Raw genomic sequence first — 27,050 nt, 5'->3', positions numbered from 1 at the left:
CATTCTATTCTATTCTTTTATTTTCTATTCTGTTTTGTTCTGTTTTACTCTATTATAGTCTATTCTTTTATTTTATGTTATATTCTTTTCTATTCTATTTTTTCTATTCCTTTCCTTTATTTTCTATTCTATTTTATTCTGTTTGGAAATCGGAAAACTATTCAAATTCAAAAACTATTTGAATTTGAAAACTATGCAAATTCGAATTTGAAAACTGTTTGATTTCGAAAAGTATTGGAAAAGTTTTTGAATCAGAATTTCAAAACTATTCAAATTTCAAAACTATTCAAATTGATTTGAAAACTATTCGAATCAATTTGAATTCGAAAGACGAAAATTAGAATCGATTTGAATACGAATAAACAAAACAAATTCAGAAAATTAATTAAATTAAATTGAATTAAATTGAAGTAAATGGATTAAAGGAATTTAACAAAACAAATTTATGTAAATAAACAAATGATAGGAAACTAAACATTTTTTTTTTGCCTATTGAATATCAAATAAATATGAAAAATACAGGTAAAAATGTGCTCATTATATAAGGGGCATTTTACAAAACTGCTTTATCCATAAGTCAGCCCCTCTATATCATCAATATGTATTTTGCACAAAAAATTGGAGAGTTCATTTACATAGGTATTGTTTGTTGAAAGGGGAGCAGTCTTCTCAATGCATTTCACACATTGCTTCCCCAGAAGATCAAGGAGGAATTTCTATTGCAGCAATACTCCTTGAAAGCAGCCTTACAACAAGGAGGGATCCACCCAGCACTCTACACCCGAGGACAAGAGAGCTATAAGGGATACAAAAACCTGCAATCATTGAGCAAATGTGGTCATACTATAATAATCTGAGTAATGTTGATGTATACAGTTAATGTGTAATTACTTCTTTCCTCTCATTACTGCCAAAATCTAATTCAGAGCTGGAAGAGCAACTAAAAGGGGCTGATAGTTGTACAGATTCCTGGAAAGCATTAACTATCAATTACCAAGATGGAAATGCTCCTTCTCGTTGTGCCCTAATGTTGAGCACATCATCTAAAAGCAACATCAAAGCCAGATATCACCCTCGTCTCATTTCTTTAAGCTGCATGCAGCAAGTGTTTGTATGACATATTGCTCCAAGTTGGTAATATGTGTGACCCGCAGGCTTCAGTTAGGCCTGTTTCACACAGTCTTCAGCTTTGATAAGACCAGCGTGACCAACAAGGTTTGATAAAGCATTTACAGACCTTTCAGCAAGCTTTGTTAAAGCATTTCAAGTGCCGTTCAGCTCCTATTTGTAAATGTTGAACACAAATCTTAATGGGAGTGCTGATTGCCACTTTAAGAAAGCTGCTAGCAGGCTTCATCACTTCTCAAAGCTTGTTGAAAAGCCTGCTAGCAGCTTGCTTAAAGTGGCAATCAGCACTCTCATTGTGATCTGTGTTTAACATTTAAAAACTGGAGCTGAATGGTACTTTAAAAGCTTCAACAAAGCTTGCTGAAAGGTCTGCAAATGCTTTGTGATAGGTTGCTGTTTACACTGTTCTTATACAAGCTGAATCCCGTGTGAAACAGGCCTAAGAAAGGGGAGCAAAAGGTCCCCAGAAGCGCTTCTCCCTTGATATCCTGAGGAAGCAATTTGCGAAAACACATCAAAAAAGACAACTGTTCTTGTTTCTGCAAAGAATACCTATAATAAACTCTTCAATCTTTGTTGAGAATACATATTGGTGATACAGAATAGTGGACTTATAGGGCAAGCTTATTTAGGAAATGCTCCTTATAGAACAAGTAACATTTTATGTGCATATTTTATATTATTGTATTATTCAATATTAAACATTGGATTTTATAAAAGGTTTCTTCAAGGATTATAGTTTTCTAGCACCTTAAAAGTCATTTTTTTTTATGTTTTGTCTTTTTTACTATTCAAGACTGTAGATGGAAAGGAAACGTGAGTTTCAAACAAACTGGGACTCGCTGTTGCAAATACATGAAAAAATGTTTCTGACTTTAGACATTATGTCCATGCCACTACAGCTGCAGAGCTAAAATCCTAGATTATAATAAAAGAATGACCATATGAATAACATTCATCATATCTGTATAGGACATTATATATACTTTCATTCAGCAAGAAACTAACAATGAACCCAGCCAGAGATTAAAAGCCAAACTAGCTGCAAAATTATAAGCATTGGATGAACACCACCATTTAAAACCCAAGTCAGTTTCTTTTTTTTTTAGCTGTCTGTGTCGCATTGTAAAAATCTCACTCCATTTCCTATCCCAACTACGCAACAGCTCTACAGATAAATCACAATGTTAAGATCATGAGTTAAAGTAGCAATAAAGCCTCCAATTTTGTTATTTTTTTTATACAGCTGAATTCAACTGAGAACAATAATTGGTCAATTAAAAGTACAGTGCAGAAACACTTACAATTTGCTGTGTTCACAAGCATGGCCTTCAGGATTCTTGGTTCCACTTCCCCAAACTTCCAGCTAGGGAGCATGCAATTATAACCGTACATACACTTCAATGATCCGCCTCCTTGGGACTACATCTCCCATGACTCCAAGTGCCACTGTGCATCCAGATCTCTTCAAGTCCTCTAGCTGCCTGTGCCATGAACCCTTCTATTGCTCTATCTGCCTGTGCTGCACATGAGCGCCCCTTTTTGACCTCTCTGGTTGCCTGTGAAGGCCAGCACATGCAGCGTCACAATGCAGGCATGGAGTCTCTCTCCAGGTACTGCGCATGAAAGGCTGGCTCGGTAGGACCCTGCAAGGGAACACCGCCAACCTAGAAAAATAAACCTGGGTCAGCAAATCTTAGACTGGCTAAGTCAGGAAGAAAGAAAGCTTTTAAAGAAGAAGCAGCAAACAATGTAAGTGACAAGATTAACTAATATAAATATATTTTTTTCAAAAAATTTAGAGTTGAATAACACTTTAATGCTGTTAAGCCGTTTCCAGCACACATCCACCGCGGCAGAAGTGCAGAAGCACGGGCCTTTCCAAGAAGTGCTGTCTTCAGGCCAGTTGGGGGTGTGCCATATGTTTTTTAGGATGTACAGTACATTAATGAGCACATTGGAATTTCCTTGGAATTTGGACGTTATAGCATTACTACATGTGCCATTTTATATATATATATATATGTGTCTATGTAAATAACAACTGATCAAGAGACAAGTCCCCCCCAATACAATGACATTGCAGTATTTTAAGTTTTTACCCTATATACAATGTCTCAAAGCTATTATCTTTTGGTTTTGCCCTTTCTTGTAGTTTGTTGTTTGCTATAGGTGGCATGTTAAATCTGTGCAACTTCACAAGCAACTCCCCCACAGCATTGTACAACTTTGAAAATCAGCAGGTGAGTGTTAATCTAGAGCTCACATATAGATCCCAGGGGCATATATGATAAGCATAAGTCATGAAAGAAGTACCGTTCTGAGCAGCCTTAATTACATCCTATCACAAATCATTACCATCTAAAGCATTCAGCATTCAAACACAGCCCTATGATAGCAAAATCACTCTAGGGCAGAAAGAATGCGTATTCCACTGCTTGACCCTAACCCCAAATGATGGGTATCTCTTTTCACTGTCACCACCACATTTTTATGACCCCAGTCACAGTAATTTGTCTATTTTTTATATCAGTAACATTAGCTAAGTACTTTGTCTTGATCTAATGGGAGCTTTGACATCAGACAAAAATATAATTTACATACTGTTCCTACTTGCAATCACACATTTAATATGAACAATGACGTGCATTTTTATGCGTACATATACTGCACACCTACACATTCACACACATGCTTGCCCCACGCAATTACCTTCCCACTCACACTGCTGCATTAACAGTCACAATGATGCACAGTGACACTATAAGACACCTTTTCATTTACACAAATTATTAAACAGACCACAGAAGACACAAAGAGAGACAAGCCTGTGTGAGATGCATCCTGCGTAGCGACAGGCAAGGGAAAGGAGGCTGCAGAATGTGACAGAGGGAGAGCATCTGGGCCTCTCACATGTTGTTCAAGCTGTCCTCTGGCACTCCATGTAGGAATTTCCGTTGTCTATTCCTTTAATATCCGATCTATACCTTACCCATATCATGTTCATCTATATCAGTCCTACAGGTTACCTGTTTCCCTACATTGCACCCTCCCCAGATGCCCCTTTTCCTCTCCAAGCCCCTATACTGTCCCACCACCTTTTCTTCCACCTCAACTGCCCTCTTCCCCATACTCTGTTCTCTGGTACTCTCTTACCTCTCTCTCATTCTCTTCTCTCTTTTTACCTTCTCTTCAGTTTCAGAAAGAGAGCTCAGAGCGACATCACCATGGTAATAAGGTTGTGGGGATTGCTAGAGAAGGAGAGAGAGAGAGAGAAAGAGAATGTGAAAAGTGTGAGCAGAGGTGATGGAAAGGATGGGGGTAGAGGAGCACTGAAAAAAGAACGATGGTAATAAAGGCACCCACTGGAGAAAGTGAGTGAGGTTGGGAAGGAATACTGGCGAAGGAAATGATTAGGAAGGGGGGTGTGTAATCTGTGGGTGTATGCGGCGTGTGTTGAGAAGAAAGCTATGCATGTGCTAGAATGCCGCTCGGAGGATTTGTGTGACTTAATAGAAGGGGGGATGTGGAGGAATCTGAGCATTCTGTTCTGTTTTGGGAAACTATGGAAAGAAGTTGTATTATGCAGAAATGTAAGCTGTGTGCGAGGCTAAATATTACCTGTCAGCTGCTCGATAGGATAGGTATGTGGAGGAGGGATGTGTCCATGTCACCATGCCATTACAGCCAGGGGTTTTTGGATCAGTATCAGGAAGCAGTGTTCTACATTATTAAAATCACAATGTGAAAATGTAGACAAAGTATAGACAACATTTCCAGTTTATATCATGTTACATAATTAGTGTGCAAAAAACTTGCATCCTTAAAATCCTAAACCCACAGTTGATCCAGAGCAGTGGTTCTCAGCCTTACGAGGACCAGGGCCTGGTAACTTCATCCAAAACCTTTCATGCCCCAACATGGTGTAGCACCCTCCCAGCTAGGTTGCTAGGATGTTATGCAAATTTAGTTATTTTTGTGGCTCCTCTGTAAACTGTGAAGCAGTTGTTGATTGTTTGGGTCTGTTTGTAGTTTCCCGGGTGGTCAGATCGATTACCCCTATCTCTGTTGAGAACCTTCCAGAGTTCAGGGAGGGACATTCAAATCTCTCACCTGAATATTTACTACCCTCTAGACAATCCCTGGGGAGGTGTGCCTAGCAGGTGGTCAGAAAGGGGGTAAATAGCTTGGAACCTGTTCAGACTTGTTCTTTGGAAGAAGAGAGAACATGTGCTTCAGGGGCTGCTAAGCCCTGGATCCTTTTTGCCTGGCCATTGGACTACTCCCATCCCACAGATAGAGTCCATGGACTTGCTTCAACTGGGATTCATCAGTTGAGCCAAATCTCCTGAGCTGCAGTTTATCTATGGTCCCAGAGATGTTACTGTAGCACCCTCCTAGGTAGGTGCTAGAAGAGAGTATAGTTTTTGGGTTTTTCTGGCTTACCAGGAAGGCCGTCAGGTAAATTAGGATGCTCTCTACCCACCACGGAGCAGGGATCTATTGATAGGGTCTGCTCATGGTGTTCAGGTGCTGCTCATGCTGTCTGAATGTTTCACACTTGTCCAATAGGGGGGCATATTGGACAGTGGGATGAAACCTGCCAAATGAGAGCACAGGCATACAGTAGTTGCAGCACTGGCCATTGGCAGAGGAAAGTGCCTCAGTGCAAGCTGGGTGACTGTATATATGCCAAGGGCACATGTGCTCTGGGTCTTTGGCCGGAGAGCAGTCCCGGAGGGAGGGGGCAGCTGCCCCTCCTCTGGAGAAGCTGCCATTAGGCCTTAGGTTGCTCCTGAAGGCCTGAATCTGAGCATAACTGCAACTCCGAAAGGATCTGTTCGGCCTACAGTGTCAGTGAGTACAGATCTGTTTCATGGGGCCTGTCCTGTGAGGATCACCCCTTTAGTTAGAAGGGTCAGTGGGTAGTGAGTGTCCTAAAGATAAACAATTTCATCAAGTCTGCTGCCAGAGCAAGCAAAGAACTTGTTCTTCCCATGCAAGTGCTGTATGGTATAACAGCAAGTCTGTTACCACAACTAACCTGTGAGGCCGAGTGAGAGTTGTCCTCAATTGTAATTAGTTCCAGTTGGAGTATCCCACTATTCTCTTTTCCTATCCAAGTTCCAACAATAAATTTAAAAAAAAAGCCAAACCCCTGGATTGATTATTGGAAACGAGCGGATTAGATGATGGGCAGCTGTGTGAAAACTCTTAGCAACTGGCTGCAAGATAAGAAGGGGATAAGCCCAAGTAGGAAGTATATACACAGCAACCCCTACGTGTGCAGTGTTACATTACATACTGCCCCAGTATGCTTAGTGTGCTGTCCATCTTGTGGTCTTCAGCTGCAAGAACTCAGACTGTTCCAGTCTGCTCTGAATAACTGTCCAAACCTATCCTGTGGTTGTCAGCTTCAGGAAACTTAGATTGATCAAGTCTACTTACATATTCTACTCATGCTCTAACATTCCCCTGGTCTACAGCTGGGAGTGCTGCTATCACCTATCACCTACAGAGAGTGTCCTCTGCAAGATTTGTACTTTGGTATTTTGGACTATCCAATACCCCATTTTCTTCCCCTTTTACAAGTTATTTAGCAATAAACTTCAAAAAGACATCTCCTACACAGGTTAATAAGTCAGAGTCAATAGACTGTTGCTGTGTGCCTGACTGCCTCTGCACTGCTTGGTAAAGAACGTATCAAAAACTCAGCAGCTCCTGTGGGTGTAGCACTACAATGGCCATGAACATGATTGGCCTGTTCCCTATTCTACCCATAACAGAGTAAAAAAAAAATTAAATTCAGCTATAGATACATGTTAAATCTATAACTTATACAGTATCCTCAAACAGAAGATGGAGGAGCGCGAGGTCTCTAACATCCCCCAGCTCTGTAATGTCGTCATGGAGGAGTGGAAGAGGACTCCAGTGGCAACCTGTGAAGCTCTGGTAAACTCCATGCCCAAGAGGATTATGACAGTGCTGGAAAATAATGGTGGCCACACAAAATATTGAAGCTTTGGGCACAATTCGGACATTTTCACTTAGGGATGTGCTCACTTTTGTTGCCAGCGGTTTAGACATTATTGGCTGTGTGTTGAGTTATTTTGAGGGAACAGCAAATTTACACTGTTATACTAGCTGTACACTCACTACTTTACATTGTAGCAAGGTGTCATTTTTCAGTGTTGTCACATGAAAAGTTATGCAGTAAAACTTTGGATTGCGAGCATAATTCGTTCCGGAAGCATACTTGTAATTCAAAGCACTTGCAAAGTGAATTTCCCTGTAAAAAAATAATGGAAACTCAAATGATTTGTTCAACAACCATTTATTCACAAGTCCCTCAGTTTATAGTCCATATAGAAAGATTATAGTAGTGTGATAGGTTGTGTAACTATAAAATGTCCATCCACAAATGGAAGCCTCCACAAGGGGATAAGAAGCAAAATCCAGCAGGAGCTACAGAGTATAAAAGGGAAGAGAGGTGCCCCTAATTGTAGCAATATGGTTACATTTAATGAAGGTACAACATTTAGCTACTCACATAGTTGATGATTAAAAGAGGCACATCTAAGTGTGCAGGCATCCGGGGCAAAGCTGTCTGCAATCGTGACCGGGAAGACTACCCTGCAGTAGAGTGATCTAAACCGTTCGTGGAGCGCAACGCGGAAGGGGTGACGTCAATGGCAGTGAGGAGGAGGGTCTCTATGGATAGCTTTACCCCGGATGCCTGCATACTTAGATGTGCCTGTTTTAATCATCAACCATGTGAGTTTCTAAATCTTGAACCTTCATTAAATGTAACCATATTGCTACACTTAGAGGCACCTCTCATCTCTTTTATACCCAGTTGTGATATGACGCTACTTCTATATCTAGACATTGCTTGTATATCAAGTCAAAATTTATTAAAACATTTTGCTTGTCTTGCAAAACGCTCTCAAATCAAGTTACTCTTAAACCAAGGTTTTACTGTAATAAAAGGTTTACAAAAATGTGAGGGGTGTACTTACTTTTGTGAGATACTGTATATAGGTATAGGGCTGATCCATTAAAATAGAAGAAAAAAAAAATATCACGTGATTGCAGTTATATCGCACAGCAACCAATCAAATTCTTTTTTAATGTTTAATCTAATTGGTTCCTATTAGTTATACCTCCAACTCTGCATATTTTCAGTCCTCATTTTTAATGTAATGTTAAGTCACTGGCACAGTGACTTGTCACATGAATGCACACACCAATCTAAATTGATACAAACTTGCAACAAGCACTTTCAAACTGGATATGAATGAAAGAAAAGCAATGACTGGGGCAGCATTAAGCAGAGAAAAGTTGTTAGAATGAAAGAAGAGAAGGTTTTCAGGATAAGGGCAGTGTGCAGCTCCAGCAATACATAATACGAGCCCAGGTGAAGAATGTGAAAGTGAGTGTATATCCCAAGCTATCCACACACACACACACACACACACACACAACATTCTAGTATTAGATTGCATCCTTCTCTGCCAGCCTACCCTGTGCATTGCAGTTCAGTCAAACATGGTGGCCACAGGAGGCGTATGTGCATTTTCAGTGCAGCTCTGTGCTCACCAATGAGCTTCTCTACCGCCTCCAGCTCCAGATGGGACTCCTGCCTGCAACTGGGGCTCCACTGCAGTGTTGCAGGTTTGGGCTTGCACAGACAGGCATCAGCAGCATACACAGCCATGGCTAAAAGTTTTGAGACTGACACAAATATTAATTTTCACAAAGTCTGCTGCCTCAGTTTTTATGATGGCAATTTGCATATACTCCAGAGTGTTATAAAGAGTGATCAGCTGAATTGCAATTAATTGTCCACCTTTGCCATAAAAATGAACTTAATCCAATAAAAACATTTCCACTGCATGTATGAAGAAGGCTTCAGGGCATCTAAGAAAGTCCAGCAAGCGCCAGGAGTGTCTCTTATGCCTCGTACACACGGTCTGACTTTTCGGCTACAAAAGTCCGACAGTCCGTCCGACAGACTTTCGACAGACTTTCGATGGACTTTTGGCGGATTTTCTACGGACTTTCTAATGACCGGACTTGCCTACACAGGATCACACCAAAGTCCGATGCATTCGTACGTGATGACATACACTGGACTAAAATAAGGAAGTTGATAGCCAGTAGCCAATAGCTGCCCTAGCGTTGTTTTTTACCCGTCGGTCTAGCATACAGACGAGCGGATTTCTGGGTCCGGCCGAGTTACGACGTAAAGATTTGAAGCATGTTCCAAATCTAAAGTCCGTCAGATTTGCGACTGGAAAAGTCCGCTGAAGGTCCGGTGAAGCCCACACACGATCGGATTGTTCACTGGATTTGGTCCGTCGGCGTCCGTCAGACCAGTCCGGTCGAAAAGTCCGACCGTGTGTACGCGGCATTATAGTTAATTCAGTTGTGGGATTGGGGCACCACCAGTGCAGAGCTTGCTTAGGATTGGCAGCAGGCAGGTATAAGTGCATCTGGCTGCACAGTGAGGGGAAGACTTTTGGAGGATGGCCAGGTGTCAAGAAGGGCAGCAAAGAAGCCACTTCTCTCCAGAAAAAACATCAGAGACAGACTGATATTCTGCAAAAGGTACAATGATCGGACTACTGAGGACTAGTTTAAAGTAATTTTCTCTTATGAATCCTCTTTCCGATTGATTGGGGAATCTGGAAAAAACCTTGTCTGGAGAAGAAAAGGTGAGCGCTATCATCTGAGAGCAACTTCCCTCAACCATCCACAAACAGTTTAATGAGGAACAATGCCTTTTCTAGCATGATGGAGCACTTTGCCATAAGGCAAAAGTGATAACTAAGTGGCTTATGGAACAAAACATCCACGTTTTGGGTCCATGGACAGGAAACTCCCCTGACCTTAATCCCATTGAGAACTTGTGGTCGATCCTCAAGAGGCAGGTGACTAAAAAACCCACAAATTCTGACTAACTACAAGCATTTATTATGCAAGAATGGATTGCCATCAGTCAGGATGTGGCCCAGAAGTTGATTGACAGCATGCCAAGACGCATGCCAAGGTCTTGAAAAAGAAGGGACAATAGTGCAAATATTGATTCTTTGCATAAACGTAATGTAATTGTCAATAAAAGCCTTTGACACTTATGAAATGCTTGTAATTATACTTCAGCATACCATAGTAACATCTGACAAAAATATCTAAAAACACTGAAGCACCAGACTTTGTGAAAAATGATATTTGTGCCATTCGCAAAACTTTTGGTCACGGCCGTATACTGGGATCCTCCATGACACCAAGATCAGAGATCCAATCTATTGTGTACTCCCGCGGGCCCCAATACAAAAGCAAAGCCAAAAGGCTTCCTTTAGCCAGCTATGACTGCTTCTTGGTACTGGTACTGGTACCATCAATCGCAGCCACTGTGCCCATCAAACGCAGCCACTGTGTCCATCAAACTCAGCTACTGTGCCCATCAATTGCAGCAACTGTGCCCATCAATTGCAGCCACTGCGCTCATCAATTGCAGCCACTGTGCCCATCAATTGCAGCCACTGTGCCCATCAAATGCAGCCACTGTGCCCATCAATTGCAGCCACTGTGCCCATCTAACGCCGCCACTGTGCCCATCAAATACCACCACTGTGCCCATCAAATGCAGCCACTGTGCCCATCAGTTGCAGCCATTGTGTCCATCAAATGCTGCCACTGTGCCCATCAAATGCTGCCACTGTGCCCATCAAATGCTGCCACTATGCCCATCAAATACTGCCACTGTGCCCATCACTTGCTGCCACTGTGCCTATTAAATGTGGCCACTGTGCCCATTAAATACCGCCACTGTGCCCTATCAAACGTTGCAACTGTGCCCATCAAATGCTGCCACTGTGCCCATCAAATACCGCCACTGTGCCCATCAAATGCCGCCACTGTGCCCATCAAAAGTTGCCATTGTGACTCCCCGCTCACCGTCTGCCCAGCACTTACCCCATCTCAGTGGGGTAGTGAGTGACAGCGGCGAGCTGTATCCTCCATGCGTCTCCTCTCCTCCTCTCCTCCTGATAAAATCCAATCACAGTACCTGTCGTTTCAGCCAATCAGATGACGGTAACACACCCACGCTTCCTGATTGGCGGAGAGGCGGTTCAGTGTTAGAAAAGCGAATATTCATTTGCTTTTCTAACACATCTGGGTGAACTGCAAGCCCAATGCTTTGCCCTCCGAGTTCACCTTTTTTGAAGCCTGTTAGAATCTATGGCTCCAATCAGGTGCTTTAAAAATACACCGCCACCACTGAAATTCAGGCGACGGGTAACTGAAAAGGGGCCGGACGCCTGAATAGGGGGTGGCGGCGGCGGCCATGGATAGATTCATGCAATGCATGAATCTATCCATTATTCATATAGGGGGGTGGCTGGAGAGAGGGGGCAGCTCCCGTGCGCCCTTAATGGACGCACCACCACTGACTTAAAACATGAAGCTGGGACAAGCTCATCCAGTGCCCAGGGCAAAGATGCCAAACTGCCAAGCTTGTAATAGAAGGAAGGCACCCCCATCCGTAAAGTAAACCACTGCACCCAGGGCACGGCCCATTGTCACCCCTCTTGCCCTCCCCTTGTCCCAGCCCTTAGTACAAGTCATACAGCTGGAAGATGGAGATGAAGGGGGTGATGGGTTAATATACATGTCAGATGATATTGATATATACCGTAGAGGTGTGAATGACAGTAGAGGAGTAAATGACACTGGTACTAGTTCGCCCCAGGCTGTGATTTGGGAGCTTTCATCCCTTCAATACACTGATTGGTATGTGAGAGGAAAGTAAAAGTGTTGGTGCATGCACTAAAAAATTACATTTTAAACATCACACCCTTAGAAATTCTCCATCCATCCATTTATGTATAATGGGCAATCTCCAAGCAGTTAAAGAGAATGTACAGTCTTTTTCAGCGTTTTTTGTTTTCAATTTTAGTGACCCTCATTGGGATTGACAACCCCCAGCTCCAGGACAGGCTGACATTACCCAGGGTAGATCCATAGCTATAGGGAGGGATTGAAAATAACATTGGGTGACAGTCACTTTTTGTATTTTCAAATATGTTTTATTTGCTCCTGGCTCACAGGAAGAGAGGGTTAGGGCTTAGATACCTCCAACAACATGTTTCCCAGACTTCAACCCCACTCCTGCTGTCACAGTGCGTAAAGAGACTGTGGACCACAATGTATTGCAAAAATAAGGGCAATTGGGCAAAGACTGCCAGCACTGTCTTCAGAGCTTCACATCCAGGCAGTGGGTGCATCCATGCATCCTCTTCAAGGGAGTAAGTAACAGGATCCTCTGAGGGTCAGACTCATTCCTCCTCCAGCAGGAGATCTTCCCCTGGCTCTCCACCTTGGGTTCTAGACACCTTGACCAGGCAGGATAGCTTCAGAATGTTGTGCTAGACCCAAACAGACTTCCGACCTAGCCAGCCAAAACTAAAAACGCCTCTCCAGTTTGAAGTCTAAGAAGAAAATAATCCTTACCAGGTCATCCTCCCCCAGCATGTACCACTGGTGATAAACCTCCTAGTGATTGGCCAGTGGGGACATAAATATTCAAAACCTAGCATCACTGCTGCTCAATTGTCTATTGCCAAATGTGCCAGTGACACCTACTGGCAGCAGCTAGGCACAGCAGCAACACTGAGCTTAGGGGAAATTCCAAGTGAGACATTACAAATTAGCCAAAGTAGATTACCAAACGACAGAACTAAATTTGGCTTGTCACCTCTGCTTCAGGGTTGCTACATATACGAGGGTTCTTCAAAAAGTTTATGCACATTTTTTAACTAAGTTATATATAAAAGTGCAGAAACTTTTTGAAGGCCCCTTGTATATTAATGGAAAAGAGGTTAGCTTGAGCTTCTATGCTATTGTTTCAAACCCTTGTCTCCATGTATAGTTTGTATAATAAATATGAAGCTGGAAGCCATATTTACTGATTACATACTGGCTTCTGCAGTGCTACACAATGGTTGTGCTTTACTCCTCCTTCTCAAAATGCAGGTTTATGGGTCAGTTGTGGAGCTATTGTGAACATTATTTCATAGAAAGCAAAATTTGGTCAGAGACCGCCAGACTGACCTACCGGGATAGCAGGAGATTTCCCTATAGGCTGTCTGCTCTAGGGCCACTTCAGTGTTGCCAACCGACCGCCTGTAAGTGTCCATTACGGGCAGCGGCGCCCATAAAAAATATTGCTGTGGAACAACTGTACATGCGCCGTTCCCGAAGCCTGCCGGGCTCGGGAAAGCTCGTACATGCTCGGCCTGGAGCATGCCCAGAGACGTAACGGCGCCACCTGGCCTCATTTTGGAATCTGAGGCACTCGGTCTTGGTGCTGCGCCGGCGCCTCATCGTCACACCACCTGCACCATGTTTGCAGCCGCTGACCACCACCTGCACGATGTCTGCAGCCACTGACCACCATCTGCACCATGTCCGCAGCCACTGACCACCACCTTCACCATGTCTGCAGCCGCTGACCACCACCTGCACCATGTCCACAGCCTCTGACATCTTCTGCACCATGTCTGCAACATCTGACATTTCCGGTACCATGTTCGCAACCTCTGACATCCCCTGCACCATGTCTGCAACCTCTGACACCTCCTGTATCATGTCCGCAGCCTCTAACATCTACTGTACCATGTCTGCAGCCTCTGACATCTCCTGTATCATGTCCACAGCCTCTAACCATCTCCTGTATCATGTCCGCAGCCTCTGGCATCTCTTGTATCATGTTCACAGCTTCTGACATCTCTTGTATCATGTCCGCAACCTGTGACCATCTCTTGTCTTTTATCATGTCGGCAGTCTCTGAGGGGGGGTCTGGAGAGGAGTTTGCTCATATATATTCCCTTTTATGAGCAAGAAAATAATGACCTTATGCTGTTGGGCTGGTATAATAATGCTATGGGGCTTGTATGAAATTATTTTCAGAGCTATTTTTTTTCAGTCCAGCCCTACAGACTGTCCAGCTGAGTTTTGAAGGAGTTAGGCAGTTCATTGTGAGCAGTCCAGCACTAGCATTATGTTATCTTTCTCCATCTACTGTTGTTACTTAATGGAGTTGTAAAGGCAGAAGGTTTTTTATCCTAATGCATTCTATGCATTAGGAAATAAAAACCTTTTGTGTGTAGCAGCCACCCCAGCACCCGCTAATACTTATAAAAAGAAGGCAATCAGCACACACAAATAAGAAAAGATAGCTAAAACGACAATTGCAAGCTGAACACCAAAAGGCATACCACAACACCTATATACATGAATATAAAAAGTAGAGAGGTGCAGCGCAATAATAAAAGTCCATACACTTTAACATATATGTTGTCCACCAAGTGATAAAAGGGGAGTTTTCAAATGTTGTAGCCAAAGTTCATAGTGAAAAATCCTCCACAGTCAGTATAATGCACTCTTACCAGATAAGATGGACCATTTGAGTAAACAAATGATCAGACATTTTACTGCTCAGGGACAGACATCAGACATGATGGGAAGAAAGGGGCTAGTTGGTGCAGGATGTCCAACAAGTAAACAAAGTGGGCTCTATCTGACTTGCTGACTTCCTAATACACTGTGAGCAGTAAAATCAGACTAAGCATTTCCAGTATAGAAGGAAAACATGTACAACTGTGTTACTGAAGTTCTCCATCTATGCTGCTGGATCGATTCACCTTCCTCACCCCTCATGTGGATAACAAGCGTGTCTGATCATTTGTTCACTTAAATGGTCCATCTTATGCGGTAAGAGTGCATTATACTGACGGTGGAGGATTTTTCACTATGAACTTTGGCTACAACATTTGAAAACTCCCCTTTTATCACGTGGTGGACAACATATTATGTTAAAGTGTATGGACTTTTATTATTGCGCTGCACCTCTCTAATTTTTATACCCCCTAATACTTACCTGAGCACCATCTTTCTCCAGCGATGTGCACGAATATCTAAACCGTCTGGGACACTCCTCCTGATTGGCTGAGACACAGCAGTGGTGCCATTGGCTCCCACGGCTATCAATCAAAGTCAGTCAGCCAATTAAGGGAGTGAGGGGGCGGGGCTCCGTGTCTGAATGGACACATGGGGCTGTGACTCAGCTCCAGTACCCCCATAGAAAGCTGCTGACTGTGGGAGCACGTGATAGGAGGGAGGGGCCAGGCCCAGCAAAGAGGGACCCGAGAAGAGGAGGATCCGGGCTGCTCTGTGCAAAACCAACTGCACAGAGGACGAAAGTATAACATGTCTCTTATTTAAAAAAAAAAAAAAAAAAAAACGAGACTTTACAATCACTTTAAAACCTAGGTGCTGTCCTTTATATGATGTCATGCAGAGCAGGTAGAGAAAACACAACCTTCATAGAAGCAGAATCAAATTATTCTACTGTGGAAAAAGAAGCCTGAGCATGTGTTTGGGCAACAGAAAAATGGAGAACATACCTGTGAGGGCCACAGTTTACTTTGCAGAGTGACCGCAGTCCTTTACCTACACTGCTTACTACAAAAGGACTGAAACAAGCAGAAACACATATACCAAGATGGTCAGTAAGGCAACTAAGCTTTAGCTATACAATGCAAACCATGTTTGCAAAATGTTACTGTTGCTTATTAGTCATGGTTACCCTTACCTGCAGCTCCTAGTACACAGAATGAGGATGTTGACGTTATTGCATTTACTGATATAGATGTTGTTATGGCATCTGAGTTCAAACAAGCCTGTCCTACATGCCCACTACAAGTACAAATGCAGTACATTCTACAAAACAAATGGCCAAACTCAAAAAACAAATCAATCTCTGTTCAAAGGCCTTACTACAGGGTTAGACATGAACTGTCCTTAATTGATGGCTATGCTGTTTGTGGATCTCATCCCTTACTAGTGCCAGAGACCTTGACGCCTTATACAACCTGCACATGAGTCACCAAAAAAATGTAAGAACAAGCCAAGAATATAGACTTGAACTATATTGGTGGACAGACATGGACATCCAAGTACTAACTGTCATTCAGTTTTGCGTTAATTGTTAAATTCATAATAAATCTGTTGTCAGGAACTCCACCACTCCTGCTACTGCCATTACCTGATTCCAAACTTATCAGATGCTAAGACTGTTATAAGTCAACAGGATAAAAGTAAAGCATATAATGACTGGAAATGTGGTGTGAGCAAAGTACACTTTCAGCTTGAATTTCTAGTTAAACCCTGGCTTATTGAAACAGGGGCACTGTATAATACTTTCTATACTCTGTACAAGTTAATTCCTGTTTTACAGATGCACTTGTTTTTAAAGCACTCTACCCCAAAAAATTGGCCATAAACAGTATATGTACATACTAACAAGGTTTTAAAAAAAAATGAATACACATACTCAACTGCAACCCCCCCTCCCCCACCAGAAGTGCATAAGAAAGTTCAGTCGTCCAAAGTAAGTAATGCAGAGAGTGCAGGGGTCAGGAGTAAGTAACACAGAGAGTGCAGGGGTCAGGAGTAAGTAACACAGAGAGTGCAGGGGTCAGGAGTAAGTAATGCAGAGAGTGCAGGGGTCAGCAGTAAGTAGCACAGAGAGTGCAGGGGTTGGGCGTAAGTAATGCAGAGAGTGCAGGGATCAGGAGTAAGTAACACAGAGTGCAGGGGTCAGGAGTAAGTAATGCATAGAAATAGAAGAAATGGCCGCACACCACTATATTGATCCAAGATCCTTTATTAGGACTTCCCAAAAGACACTACAGGAACAGAATGCTTGGTAGACACGTTTCACACACTGGTAATAATGATAATGATTGGTCATTTTTAAGCGCACCTGAAGTGTGTGAAACGCGTCTACCAAGCACTCTGTTCCTGTAATGTCTTTTGGGATGTCCTAATAAAGGATCTTGGATCAATATAGTGGTGTGCGGCCATTTCTTCTATTTCTGTTGTACACGGAGGCGAGCCAGGGAGGGCACCCACTGGATCCATCAGGCTTCTTCTTCTCACCTGGAGCAGTACATTTTCCTTGTTCAAACAGTTTTAATGCAGAGAGTGCAGGGGTGAGGATAAGTAACGCAAAGGCCACCATACAAAATAGAGCCAAAAATTGACCCCTTCAGCCAGTACAAATCTCTCACCCAAAGCCCATATCCACCCCAGTTCAGACCTCACTCAACAACCCAAATGCCCCCTCCACCTCCAGTAATATGATGAGGTGAACCACCCAAGGTAAATTATATTTCCTTCAACATGTTGCCAACATCCCAAGTAGGTGCATAGGACAAGACCCTAAAAATAGGGAACTAATGTACCCCCCAATACAATGGGACTTTATAGGCAAACGGAACAATTACATTTAAGTAAAAAAATCTTTTATTTATTTAGAAAAAACATAAAAACAGAATATATGTATAATGTTACAACATGCAAATTGTTCCTATTTGTTTTTTCAGAATGTATCTTCCACATACATAATATTTCTCTCTGCAATACGCCTCTGAAGAAGGGACATCGTCCTGAAACATGTCAGGCTTCTAGAGAAACATGTGTCTATAGATAGAAGTATACAATAATCATATGAAAGAAAATCCATTGCATAAGCACTTTTGTAGAGATTTTTGTCTAGTATATTCTGTTTTTATGTTTTTTCTAAATAAATAAAAGATTTTTTACCTAAATGTAATTGTTCCGTTCACCTATAAAGTCCCATTGTATTGGGGGGTACATTAGTTCTCCACCTCCAGTAAAGACCACCTCCCACAACCCTAAATCTTCTTTCCCAGCCGAACCCCTCAGTAAAGACCATTGCCTCCCAGCCTCTTTTGTAATAAAGTTTTTCACTCAGCCATTTCTTTCTTTTAGAAGAAATGGCCAAGTCACATACACTTACCTGACACTGCAAAGTTTACTGTGCATAATGTTGTCTCTTGCTGCTCGCTCATGTACTGTATGGAAAACTGGCCTTTTATTTTTGATGCCACAATAGGGGCATTATTGCACTCTTTATTCTCACCTTTATTCTCTTACAAACTTACCTTTTAAAGACCCCAGAAAGATCCAAGAACTGCCTGCTTTCCTTTACCCTTTCCCATCTGCAATCTGTCTCCTAGCATGACACTCTGAGATCCTTTCAGAGCAAGCAGACTTCACATGGATGTTTGCTTTCAATCCTCTTACAGCCATCACTGATAGCCCCCACAACAAATCAGAGTGGTTTCCAAATCATGTGACCACTATGTCAGCTCACATAATCACAACAAGACTGGTGACTTCACTGATAAAAAAAACAATTGCCTGCAGATTAACTATGCCACCATCTGGCTGCAGTGTTCACCTGTGGTGGCATCTTTTAGTAATGTAACTGTCAAAATCAATTGCACTATGAAAAATAAAATGAAAGTCCTTCTTCACAAAAATTATTTTTTAAACTACCTCCTCTCACCCTTCCCCCTGGGCCATCCTAATAGACTTTTTACCCTCTTTACCTGGTGAAGGCAGATATACTCACCCCCATCCAGGCCCATCACTGCCATCAATTCTGGTGCGGAGGAACGCTGATCCAGCACTACGATGATGTCACCTCCCCAAATCTCCACCTCATCCAGTCACAGAACACTTTGCATTGTTTCAGAAGGTGCAAAGAAGTCTCTAAGTGTCACCTGTGCCAAGCAGCTGACCTCCTATGTTAACAAGCAGCAGGACAGCCACTCAGCACAGAACCCAGAAGCTAGAGAAGATCAATGAAGTAGCTGTGTTTACTTCAGTGATTTCCAGCTTCCAGGGGGATCAGCCAGGTATTGTATATACAGAGTTACATTAGACCAAGCTGGACAAATGTAACTATGTATAAAATAGCCATACCTGGAATTCTTCTTTAAATTATAGTTGCTGATTTCAGACTGTGAGGTAGCACATACATATACTGAATATTTCAAACCACAATAAGTGTTTACAACAATAAATTAGCAACGAGTTCAAATTTTTTTTATTTTTAAACCACAGTTTATTTAGTATATTATGCTCTCTTGTTGTCCCTGAAAGTTATACAAGGCAACCTGACAAAGATGCCACATTGTTACCACACAGCCCAACAAAGCCCTTGGCATTCTATCAGCAGATGTTCCTTGTTCAGAGGCTACAAGATTACTTACCATCAACAATGACAAGATAATTTGTATACAAGCATCAATGCCTGGGGAGTAAGTGTAGGCAGATCTAACAGACCCCCGCTTATGTATGCATTCATTAAAATTCCTAAATACATTTTTTGACTAGCGAACTGGTCTGCCTTTGTAATAGTCATATGGCCTCCTGCACATCATCATTCCATCTGAGAGAGGAGGGGGCAGCATTGGAAGCCAATCAGGCTTTACCATATTGCACAGCTCTGTGAATGTACCAAATGATTTTTCTAACAAAAGTTTTCTAATTGGAGGAGAGAGCCCAAACCATATCATTGAGCTTATGATCCTTCAGTATGCAATTACAGCTATGACAAGGTGTTCTAACTTTGAATGCACTGGAAAAAAGTAAATGGTAAGTACCGGGGTATGGTTTTTGGCAGGGGTATGTTAGAAAGTAAGACAATTCACATATTTCAAGAGCATACTTAGCTGCCTACACTTACATCATCAAAAGTGCACTGAGTGCACTGATTAAATATGGTCACAGAGTTTCCACAGAACATTGTATATTTCAGCATAGGGGTCCGTGTTATGGGTATACAAATTTACCTAAATTCTATATGTAGCACCCTCTACCTTTAGGTAGGTGCTAGAGTAGTGGGTTTGTTTTTTTTTACTGTCAGCGCAGGTAAATTCAGGCAGGCCTATGCTGTGAGCTAGGCCTGTTTGTTTGGTGGCAAGGGAGTGGTTTAGTGTAGCAGCAGGTGACTGACATGTGCCTCAGCTCTTGGGCGCCTCCTCTGTTTCCAGGGAGAAGGTTCTGGAAAAGGGGCAGGGCAGAGAGCTGGTGTGACATAGGGTGCATGTAGGAGCCCTGACCAATCAACAACTAGGATTGGCAGGGGGCGGGCCTCCTATATATACCCATGGTCAGCCTGCTGGGTGAGGTATTGTCAGGTGGATGAACTGAATGATGGAGTGTTAGACTGTCGTGGTCTGAGGGAACCCCCTTTCTGGGGGGGATGTACCTCATGCCGGGAGCTCGGAAGCTGGGAGAGAGCCTCTCATTACACGGTCATTGAGAGGTGTCCTGGAACAGGAGCAGGAGAGAGGACAGTTGGGAGCACGTCTAGGAAAGTCATTCAGGATGGATCCATGCTGGGGTCCGTGAGTAAAAAGCACAGCGGAAAGCTCTGGAAGAGACATGCCAGGAGTTGGATGTGAAGCCAGAGGGAGAGACTGTGGGGTTGCTGTAGAGTCAAGTCCCAACAGCCAGGAGGGCTGGCAGGATTTGCATCGGACGTGCTGGGATCAGCAGTCCACTAAGTTCAGCAGTTAGCACATTTATTCTTCTCATCTAAAATGGTTGCTACCTCAAAGGGGACTAAAAACCCCTGCCTGAAATGGGCTATCAGGAAAATGTTAGGACTTATTCAGAGTGAGGCCTATCTGGGCATCCCATGTCCCTTTTCCCCATCCAAGTTTAATCCCCTAATAAAAACAACAAAAACGAGCAAGAAACTATTCATTGTCTGGGAAAGTGTGCCAAAATGGATGTCTGACCAGCAGGGTGAAATGTGTGGATGTAGAAACACACAGCGACCCCACGGGGCCATCGCTACATTTGGATGTCCCACCGAGATCCACCTTCATGGTTAACCTGCTGGCTGTCGCCCCTAGCAACGCAGAAGAGGGGAGACTTTGCTTGTCCCGTTTAATAGAGGATTCAAACAGGGAAAAAGACCGTGTGTTTGCCGTTGTCAATAGCAACCGTCTAGGCTCGTCAATATTGTTGTTCCTGTTACCCAGTTACCTCAACCCGTACTGGGGCGGACACTTGTACCTATCCTGCAATGCAGTGACTGTAAAATATGTGCCATCACCCGTGGCAACCACGGCGGGCGATCGCTCCCATGGATTACCAATATGTCCAGCGCTCTGCATGGCGTGGACATTTATCACTGGATTACAGAAAAATTACTCCAAACTCCTGCTTGACAGTAAAGTGTGTGTGAGAATGTTCACTGTTACCCCGGGTGAGAAAAAGATTGTGTATGCCTGGGGGAGGGACTTTGTTAAGTCAGTCCTTTTACAGGGAGGCATTGGTAGTTGACGTTATTGTTGCCATAGGCAACCATTGGACAATACACCTGCTATCAGTCTCAAGTTGCTGTGGCGCAGTTCGCGCCGAACAACATGTCGGGGCCAAACCTGCTAGCATCAGCATGCCTGCTAATTCCAGCTTGCCCTACAAGGGGTTACCTCAGTGCGTGCAGAATGGAGCCTGCTTATCAGTTCCTCAGGTGCCGAGCATATGGAGAGTTAGGGGGTGGAGCCATGCCCTGGAGGAAACTAGCACATTCCCACTAGTAGCAGACACCACGAGACAGCTGAAGATGGCGAAGGGTAATCGGCTGATGCCTACATTGCCGTGGTTACCTGACATGCAGGAGCGGGCACTGGTAGACACTGGCGTTCAGCTGGAGATTCGCAGAGGGCTCGCCTTGGGGGTGATAGAAGGAGTGGAGCGTCTGTGTCTACTCTGTCCCAAGTGCCGGATCACAACGGCGGGAGTAACTGCTTGGGCCCGGTGTGGCCATTGTGGGGAGCCCCTAATGAAGCTGGGATCTGTTCAGCAGGTGTCAAGATATTACCAAGTTAACCTGCTTTCAGGACTTTGTATGCTGCAGCCGCGGGAGACTCAGAAGGCCGGAGAGGGCCAGAAATCATCAGCCAGAGGCAGAGAGGTGATGCGGCCTGGTGACGCCTTCACGAAGATACTGGACATATGTGACGAAGAGGATGCTGTTGTGACCTGTGGCCTGGACAGGGGCCCGGCGACTGCGCGTGCCAGTGTGCAGGAGCCGGATGACATCTCTGAAGAGCAGGCCTGCGCTAAGTCCCTTGCTGTTCCTCTCCGGAAGGAGCCCATGCCAGAGGGAGGTGTGCCTCCAAGTGAGCTGGATGAGGTAAGCGCGGGTTGGGTCATTGATTGGGGTTCCCCCAGAATACTGGAAAAGTTTGGGTCTTTGGAGGGACTATTTGAGTGGTTATCCCCCGAGGAGAGTTCCGAAGAGGAGGAGTGGGAGACAGGAGGTTCCCATCCCAAAGAGACCCAGTCAGAGGCAGGAGAAAATACTCAGCCCAGAGTATGGACCCCTATCCCTTGCAGCAGACTCTTTGAATGTCGACCTTCCACTACCCACACCAGAACACCCACCTACAGGAAGTGGGTGGTAAAGTCCCAGGATGCATGTGTCTTACCAGGAAAGGGGAAGCCTAAAGAATTGCCCAGGTTTTCTCGCTTCCAGAGGGAGATACAGAGAAGGGTTGCTCTTGAGTGGGTTCTGGACTATCCATATGTCCCCTCCCAGATAATGGACATCGTGGAGAACTCCCGGGGAGAGTGGGAGAATTACCTTATCTGGGATTTCTTGCACGTTCCCAAGCCTTTGCGTATGCCAGAAAGTGATGTCTGGTCCCCAGAGGCAGCTCTCTAATTAGGCAAACTAGGCGGTCGCCTAAGGCCTCGTGCTCCCAGGGGCCCCGGGCCGCCTAATTTGTGTGTGTGGGAGTGGGTTGCGAATGTCCCCCGGTCAGTGTCCCCAGGGCCGTGTTTATGCCGGCAAATAGTTTTCCCCAGCCAGGGGGTGGACTCACCACTTAATCACTTCCCGAGGTCCCAGGATCAGTGCATTGCGGCTCCATGTACTCTCCTCCTCCGGCTCCTCCCCTTCTGCCACGCTCTGCGGATCTCCTGCAATATGCGGAGCACAGCAGCTGAGCAGCTCCCTGATTCACTCTCCAGGACAGATCAACTCTCCAGGACGGATCCACTCTCCAGGACGGACGCATGGTAGGAAGCTGGCAGAGGGGTACAGGTGGGATTAAGATGACAGGCGGGATGGTAGGAAGCTGGCAGAGGGGTACAGGTGGGATGAAGATGACAGGGGGATAGGTAGGAAGCTGGCAGAGGGGTACAGGTGGGATGAAGATGACAGGGGGGTGGTAGGAAGCTTGCAGTGGGGTACAGGCGGGATGAAGATGACAGGGGAAAAGGTAGAAGCTGGCAGAGGGTGGCTGGCTGGCAGGTGAGATGAACGACTGGTGGTCAGTAGGTGGCATCATATACCGGATGATATACATATCATGACTGTGTGTGTGCGGTGGAAGAGACATGCCAGGAGTTGGATGTGGAGCCAGAGGGAGAGACTGTGGGGTTGTTGTAGGGTCAAGTCGCTGCAGCCAGGAGGGCTGGCAGGATTTGCATCGGACGTGCTGGGATTAGTAGTCCACCAAGTTCAGTTAGCACATTTATTCTTCTCATCTAAAATGGTTGCTACCTCAAAGGGGACTGAAAACCTCTGCCTATAATGGGCAATCAGGAAAACTGAGGCCAGCAGGGTGAAATCTGCAGAAATACTTAGCGAGTTAAAAAAATCACACTGCCTTTCAAAAAACTCCACATTGTATTTAAATTATTTCTAGCCTACTCCTATTAATCTAAACAATCTTGAAGTTTGTAAACTTATATTGTGAAGATCCCCACACACATACTACCTTGATATGTATACACTATGCTGTGTGAGTAGTCACTGCCATATCACACATTTCACAGAGCCTGCCTTTTGAGCTACAGAGGTGCTGAGAGGAAGAGTTTCAAGAGGTCGAGTCAGTACAGGAATCACTGCTTGCAGGTAGTAAGGTTCTATGGGATATGTAGTCCTTAGAAATGAAAAGTAAAGAGCAGAGGAGAGCTGCAAAAAAAATTCAGGAAATCCAGGAAATTGAGGAAATAGATGGCCAGTAGACAGACAGAATTCCCAACATAAATGGAGAGTTTTTAAGATTTTCACCAGACTATTTGTAGTGCTGCCTCTGAGCTGGTTCTGCTGTTTATCCCAGGTTCTGATTCCGATTTAGTGCAAAGCAGCCAAATGCACAAAGCTTCACTCAGTCTTTCACACAGTAAGCAGGATCATTGTGTTTTTTTATGGCTTTTATTTCCTTTTGTAGAACTTGGATAGGGGTGTGGGGTGGGCGTTGGGATAGGTGGGCCTTGGGATACCCAGAACTAACAAACTTGACTGAGGACACTATCTGGCAAATAGTTAACTATGGTAGAAGAGTTTTCTATGTAGGAACTTGCAAACAATACAGCACAGGGGGCTACCACCATGGAAACAACCCTGGCTAGCAGGTCTTTCTAAAAAGAAAACACAACATTCTCAGGATTTCTCTCAGGCCTACTCACTGTGTCACTGGTTATCTTCTAGGTTCTCCTGACACTGCACCATGAGCCTCACTGGATATTGCCCCAGCTGTTCCTGCGATTGGTGGATGATCCTTCAGCTCCCTTCTGAGCTAGAATCAACCAGGCCATCTTACAGCTTTTCCAAAAGCCTTGAAAGGTTTAACCACTTCAGTATTTGGCACTTTCACCCCCTTTCTGCCCAGGCCAATTTTTAGCTTTCAGCATTGTCACACTTTGAATAACAATTGCACCATCATGCAACACGGTACCCATATGTCATTTTTATAATTTTTGAAACAGACATTTCTTTTGGTGGTATTTAATCACCACTGTTTATTTTTTATTTTTTGCAAAAAAAGACAGAAAATTATGAAAAAATGTCTTCACTGATGTGTGGTGATGAGGCTGCACTGATGAACACTGATAGGCTGCACTGATGAGGCTGCACTGATGGGCACTGATGAGGCAGCACTGATGGGCACTGATAGGTGGCACTGATGGACACTGATAGCAGCACTGATGGGCAATGATAGGCAGCACTGATTGGCACTGATGGGGCTGCACTGATCATCAGGACACTGATGATCAGTGCCCTAAATATCAGTGTAAACAGTGCGCTGACCGGTTTGCCAGTTATCGGCTCTCCTTTCTTCACACAGACATAGCGTCTGACGAAAGGACTGCCAATAACCTGCAAGTCTGTTTACATGTGATCACCTGTGATTGTACACAAATGATAACATGGTAAAAGACCGCTGTGTTTGGCCCTGTCTGAAGGACACAGCGGTCACAGAGTGCACCCGATGCGCACCGCAGGGGACTGGGTTCTGGGAAGACATCTATGGACATCCTCCCAGAACTACAGTACCATGCTGTAGCTGTCTTTTGGCTATATATATATATATATATATATATATATATATATATATATATGTGTGTGTGTGTAGTGGTGCCCCCGTGGGGTCGCTGCGTGTTTCAGCTCCACACATCACCCTGCTAGGCCAGACATCCATTGCAGGCACACTTGAGCAACCCTTCTCTGTATCCCCCTCTGAAAGCGAGAGAACCTGGTTAATTCTTTAGGCTTCCCCTTCCCTGGCAAAACACATGAATCCCGGGATCTCACCACCCACTGCCTGTAGGTGGGTGCTCCAGTCTGGGTAGTGGAGGGTCAGCTTACAAAGAGTTTGCTGTAAGGGACAGAGGTCCATACTGTAGGCTGAGCATCTTCTTCTGCCTCTGACTGGGTCTCTGTGGGATAGAAACGTCCTGTCCCCCACTCCTCCTCTTCGGAACTTTCCTCAGGGGATGACCACTCAAACAGTCCCTCCAAACTCTCCCAGTATTCTGGGGGAACCCCAATGAATGCCCCTGCCCTCGCTTACCTCATCCACCTCACCTGAAGGCACACCTCCCTCTAGCATGGGCTCCTTCCGGAGAGGCACAGCAAGGGACTTAGAGCTGCCCGGCTCTTCAGGGATGTCACACTAGCACGTGCAGTGGCCAGGCCACAGGTCACGGCAGCCTCCTCTTCATCACATATGTCCTTCGTGGAGGGATCGCTAGGCCGCAACACCTCTCCGCCTCTGGGGAGTGATCCCTGGCCCTCTCAGGCCATCCGGGTTCTCCGCGGCTGCAGTACACAAAGTCCTGTGAGCAGGTTCAAAGTGTAGTACTGCGGCTCCTGCTAGATGGGTCCCAGCCTGGTAAGTGGTTCCCCACAATGGCTGCACCTGGCCCAAGCAGTGACCTCTGCCTTCGGAATCTGCCACTCAGGGCAGAGCAAACACAGCCGTTCTGCTCAGTCAATCACCCGCAAGGCGAGGCCACCACGTAACTCCAGCCAGTATCCACCAGCGCCCGCTCCTGCACATGAGGTAACCATTGCAATGTGGGCATCAGCCGATTATCCTCTGCCATCTTCAGCTGTCTCATGGTGTCTGCTGTTAGCTGGGACCTGTTTGTTTCTTCCAGGGCATGGCTCTGCCCTCCAACTCCCCATCTGCTCGGCGCCTGAGGAACTGATAAGCTCCATTCTGGCCGTGCTGTGCTTACCCCTTGTAGAACAAGCTGGAGTTTTCAGGCATGCTGATGCTAGCAGGTTTTGCCCAGACATGTTGTTCAGCGCTGACTGCGCCAAAGTAACTAGAGACTGATAGCAGATGTATTGTCCAGTGGTTGCCTATGGCAACAATAAAGCCAATAGCCAATGCCTCCCTGTCAAGGACTGACTTAATATAGTCCCACCCGCAGGCACCCCAGGCTGCTTCCTATCACCTAGGGTAACAGTATACATTCTCCGGCACACTTTACTATCTTTAAGCAGGAGTTTGGTGTAAAGTTCAAGTTTTCTGTAATCCAGTGGGGAATGTCCATGCCGACCAGAGCGCTGGGCATATTTATAATCCAAGGGTGCGATTGCCCACCGTGGTTGCCTCAGGTGACGGCACATATTTTACAGTCACTGAATTGCAGGATAGATACAAGTGTTAGCCCCAGCACTGGTTGGGGTGACTGGTTAGCAGGAACAACAATATTGACAA

General features: G+C 44.7%; 1 protein-coding gene across 4 annotated transcripts in view; it reads right to left on the bottom strand.

Annotated features, from left to right (window-relative positions):
- The window catches only part of SHANK3 (SH3 and multiple ankyrin repeat domains 3), a 605,848-nt gene that overhangs the window by 565,197 nt on the left and 13,601 nt on the right, over positions 1–27,050 (bottom strand). For 2 of the 4 annotated variants that reach the window (XM_073619228.1, XM_073619227.1), the window contains exon 1: positions 4,285–4,523. The exons of 1 other annotated variant lie outside the window; for it this stretch is intronic. In XM_073619228.1, the coding sequence (XP_073475329.1) occupies positions 4,285–4,295 (11 nt within the window). In that variant the 5' untranslated portion in view covers positions 4,296–4,523. Of the gene's footprint in view, positions 1–4,284; positions 4,525–27,050 lie in introns of those variants that run through there. One more of the 4 variants, XM_073619225.1, reaches the window with a different exon arrangement.

This window comes from Aquarana catesbeiana, linkage group LG03 (assembly GCF_042186555.1).
Source record: "Aquarana catesbeiana isolate 2022-GZ linkage group LG03, ASM4218655v1, whole genome shotgun sequence".
NCBI lineage: Eukaryota > Metazoa > Chordata > Amphibia > Anura > Ranidae > Aquarana > Aquarana catesbeiana.
The sequence above is the reverse complement of the archived record's forward strand: the minus strand, read 5'-3'. Positions and strand labels throughout refer to the sequence as shown.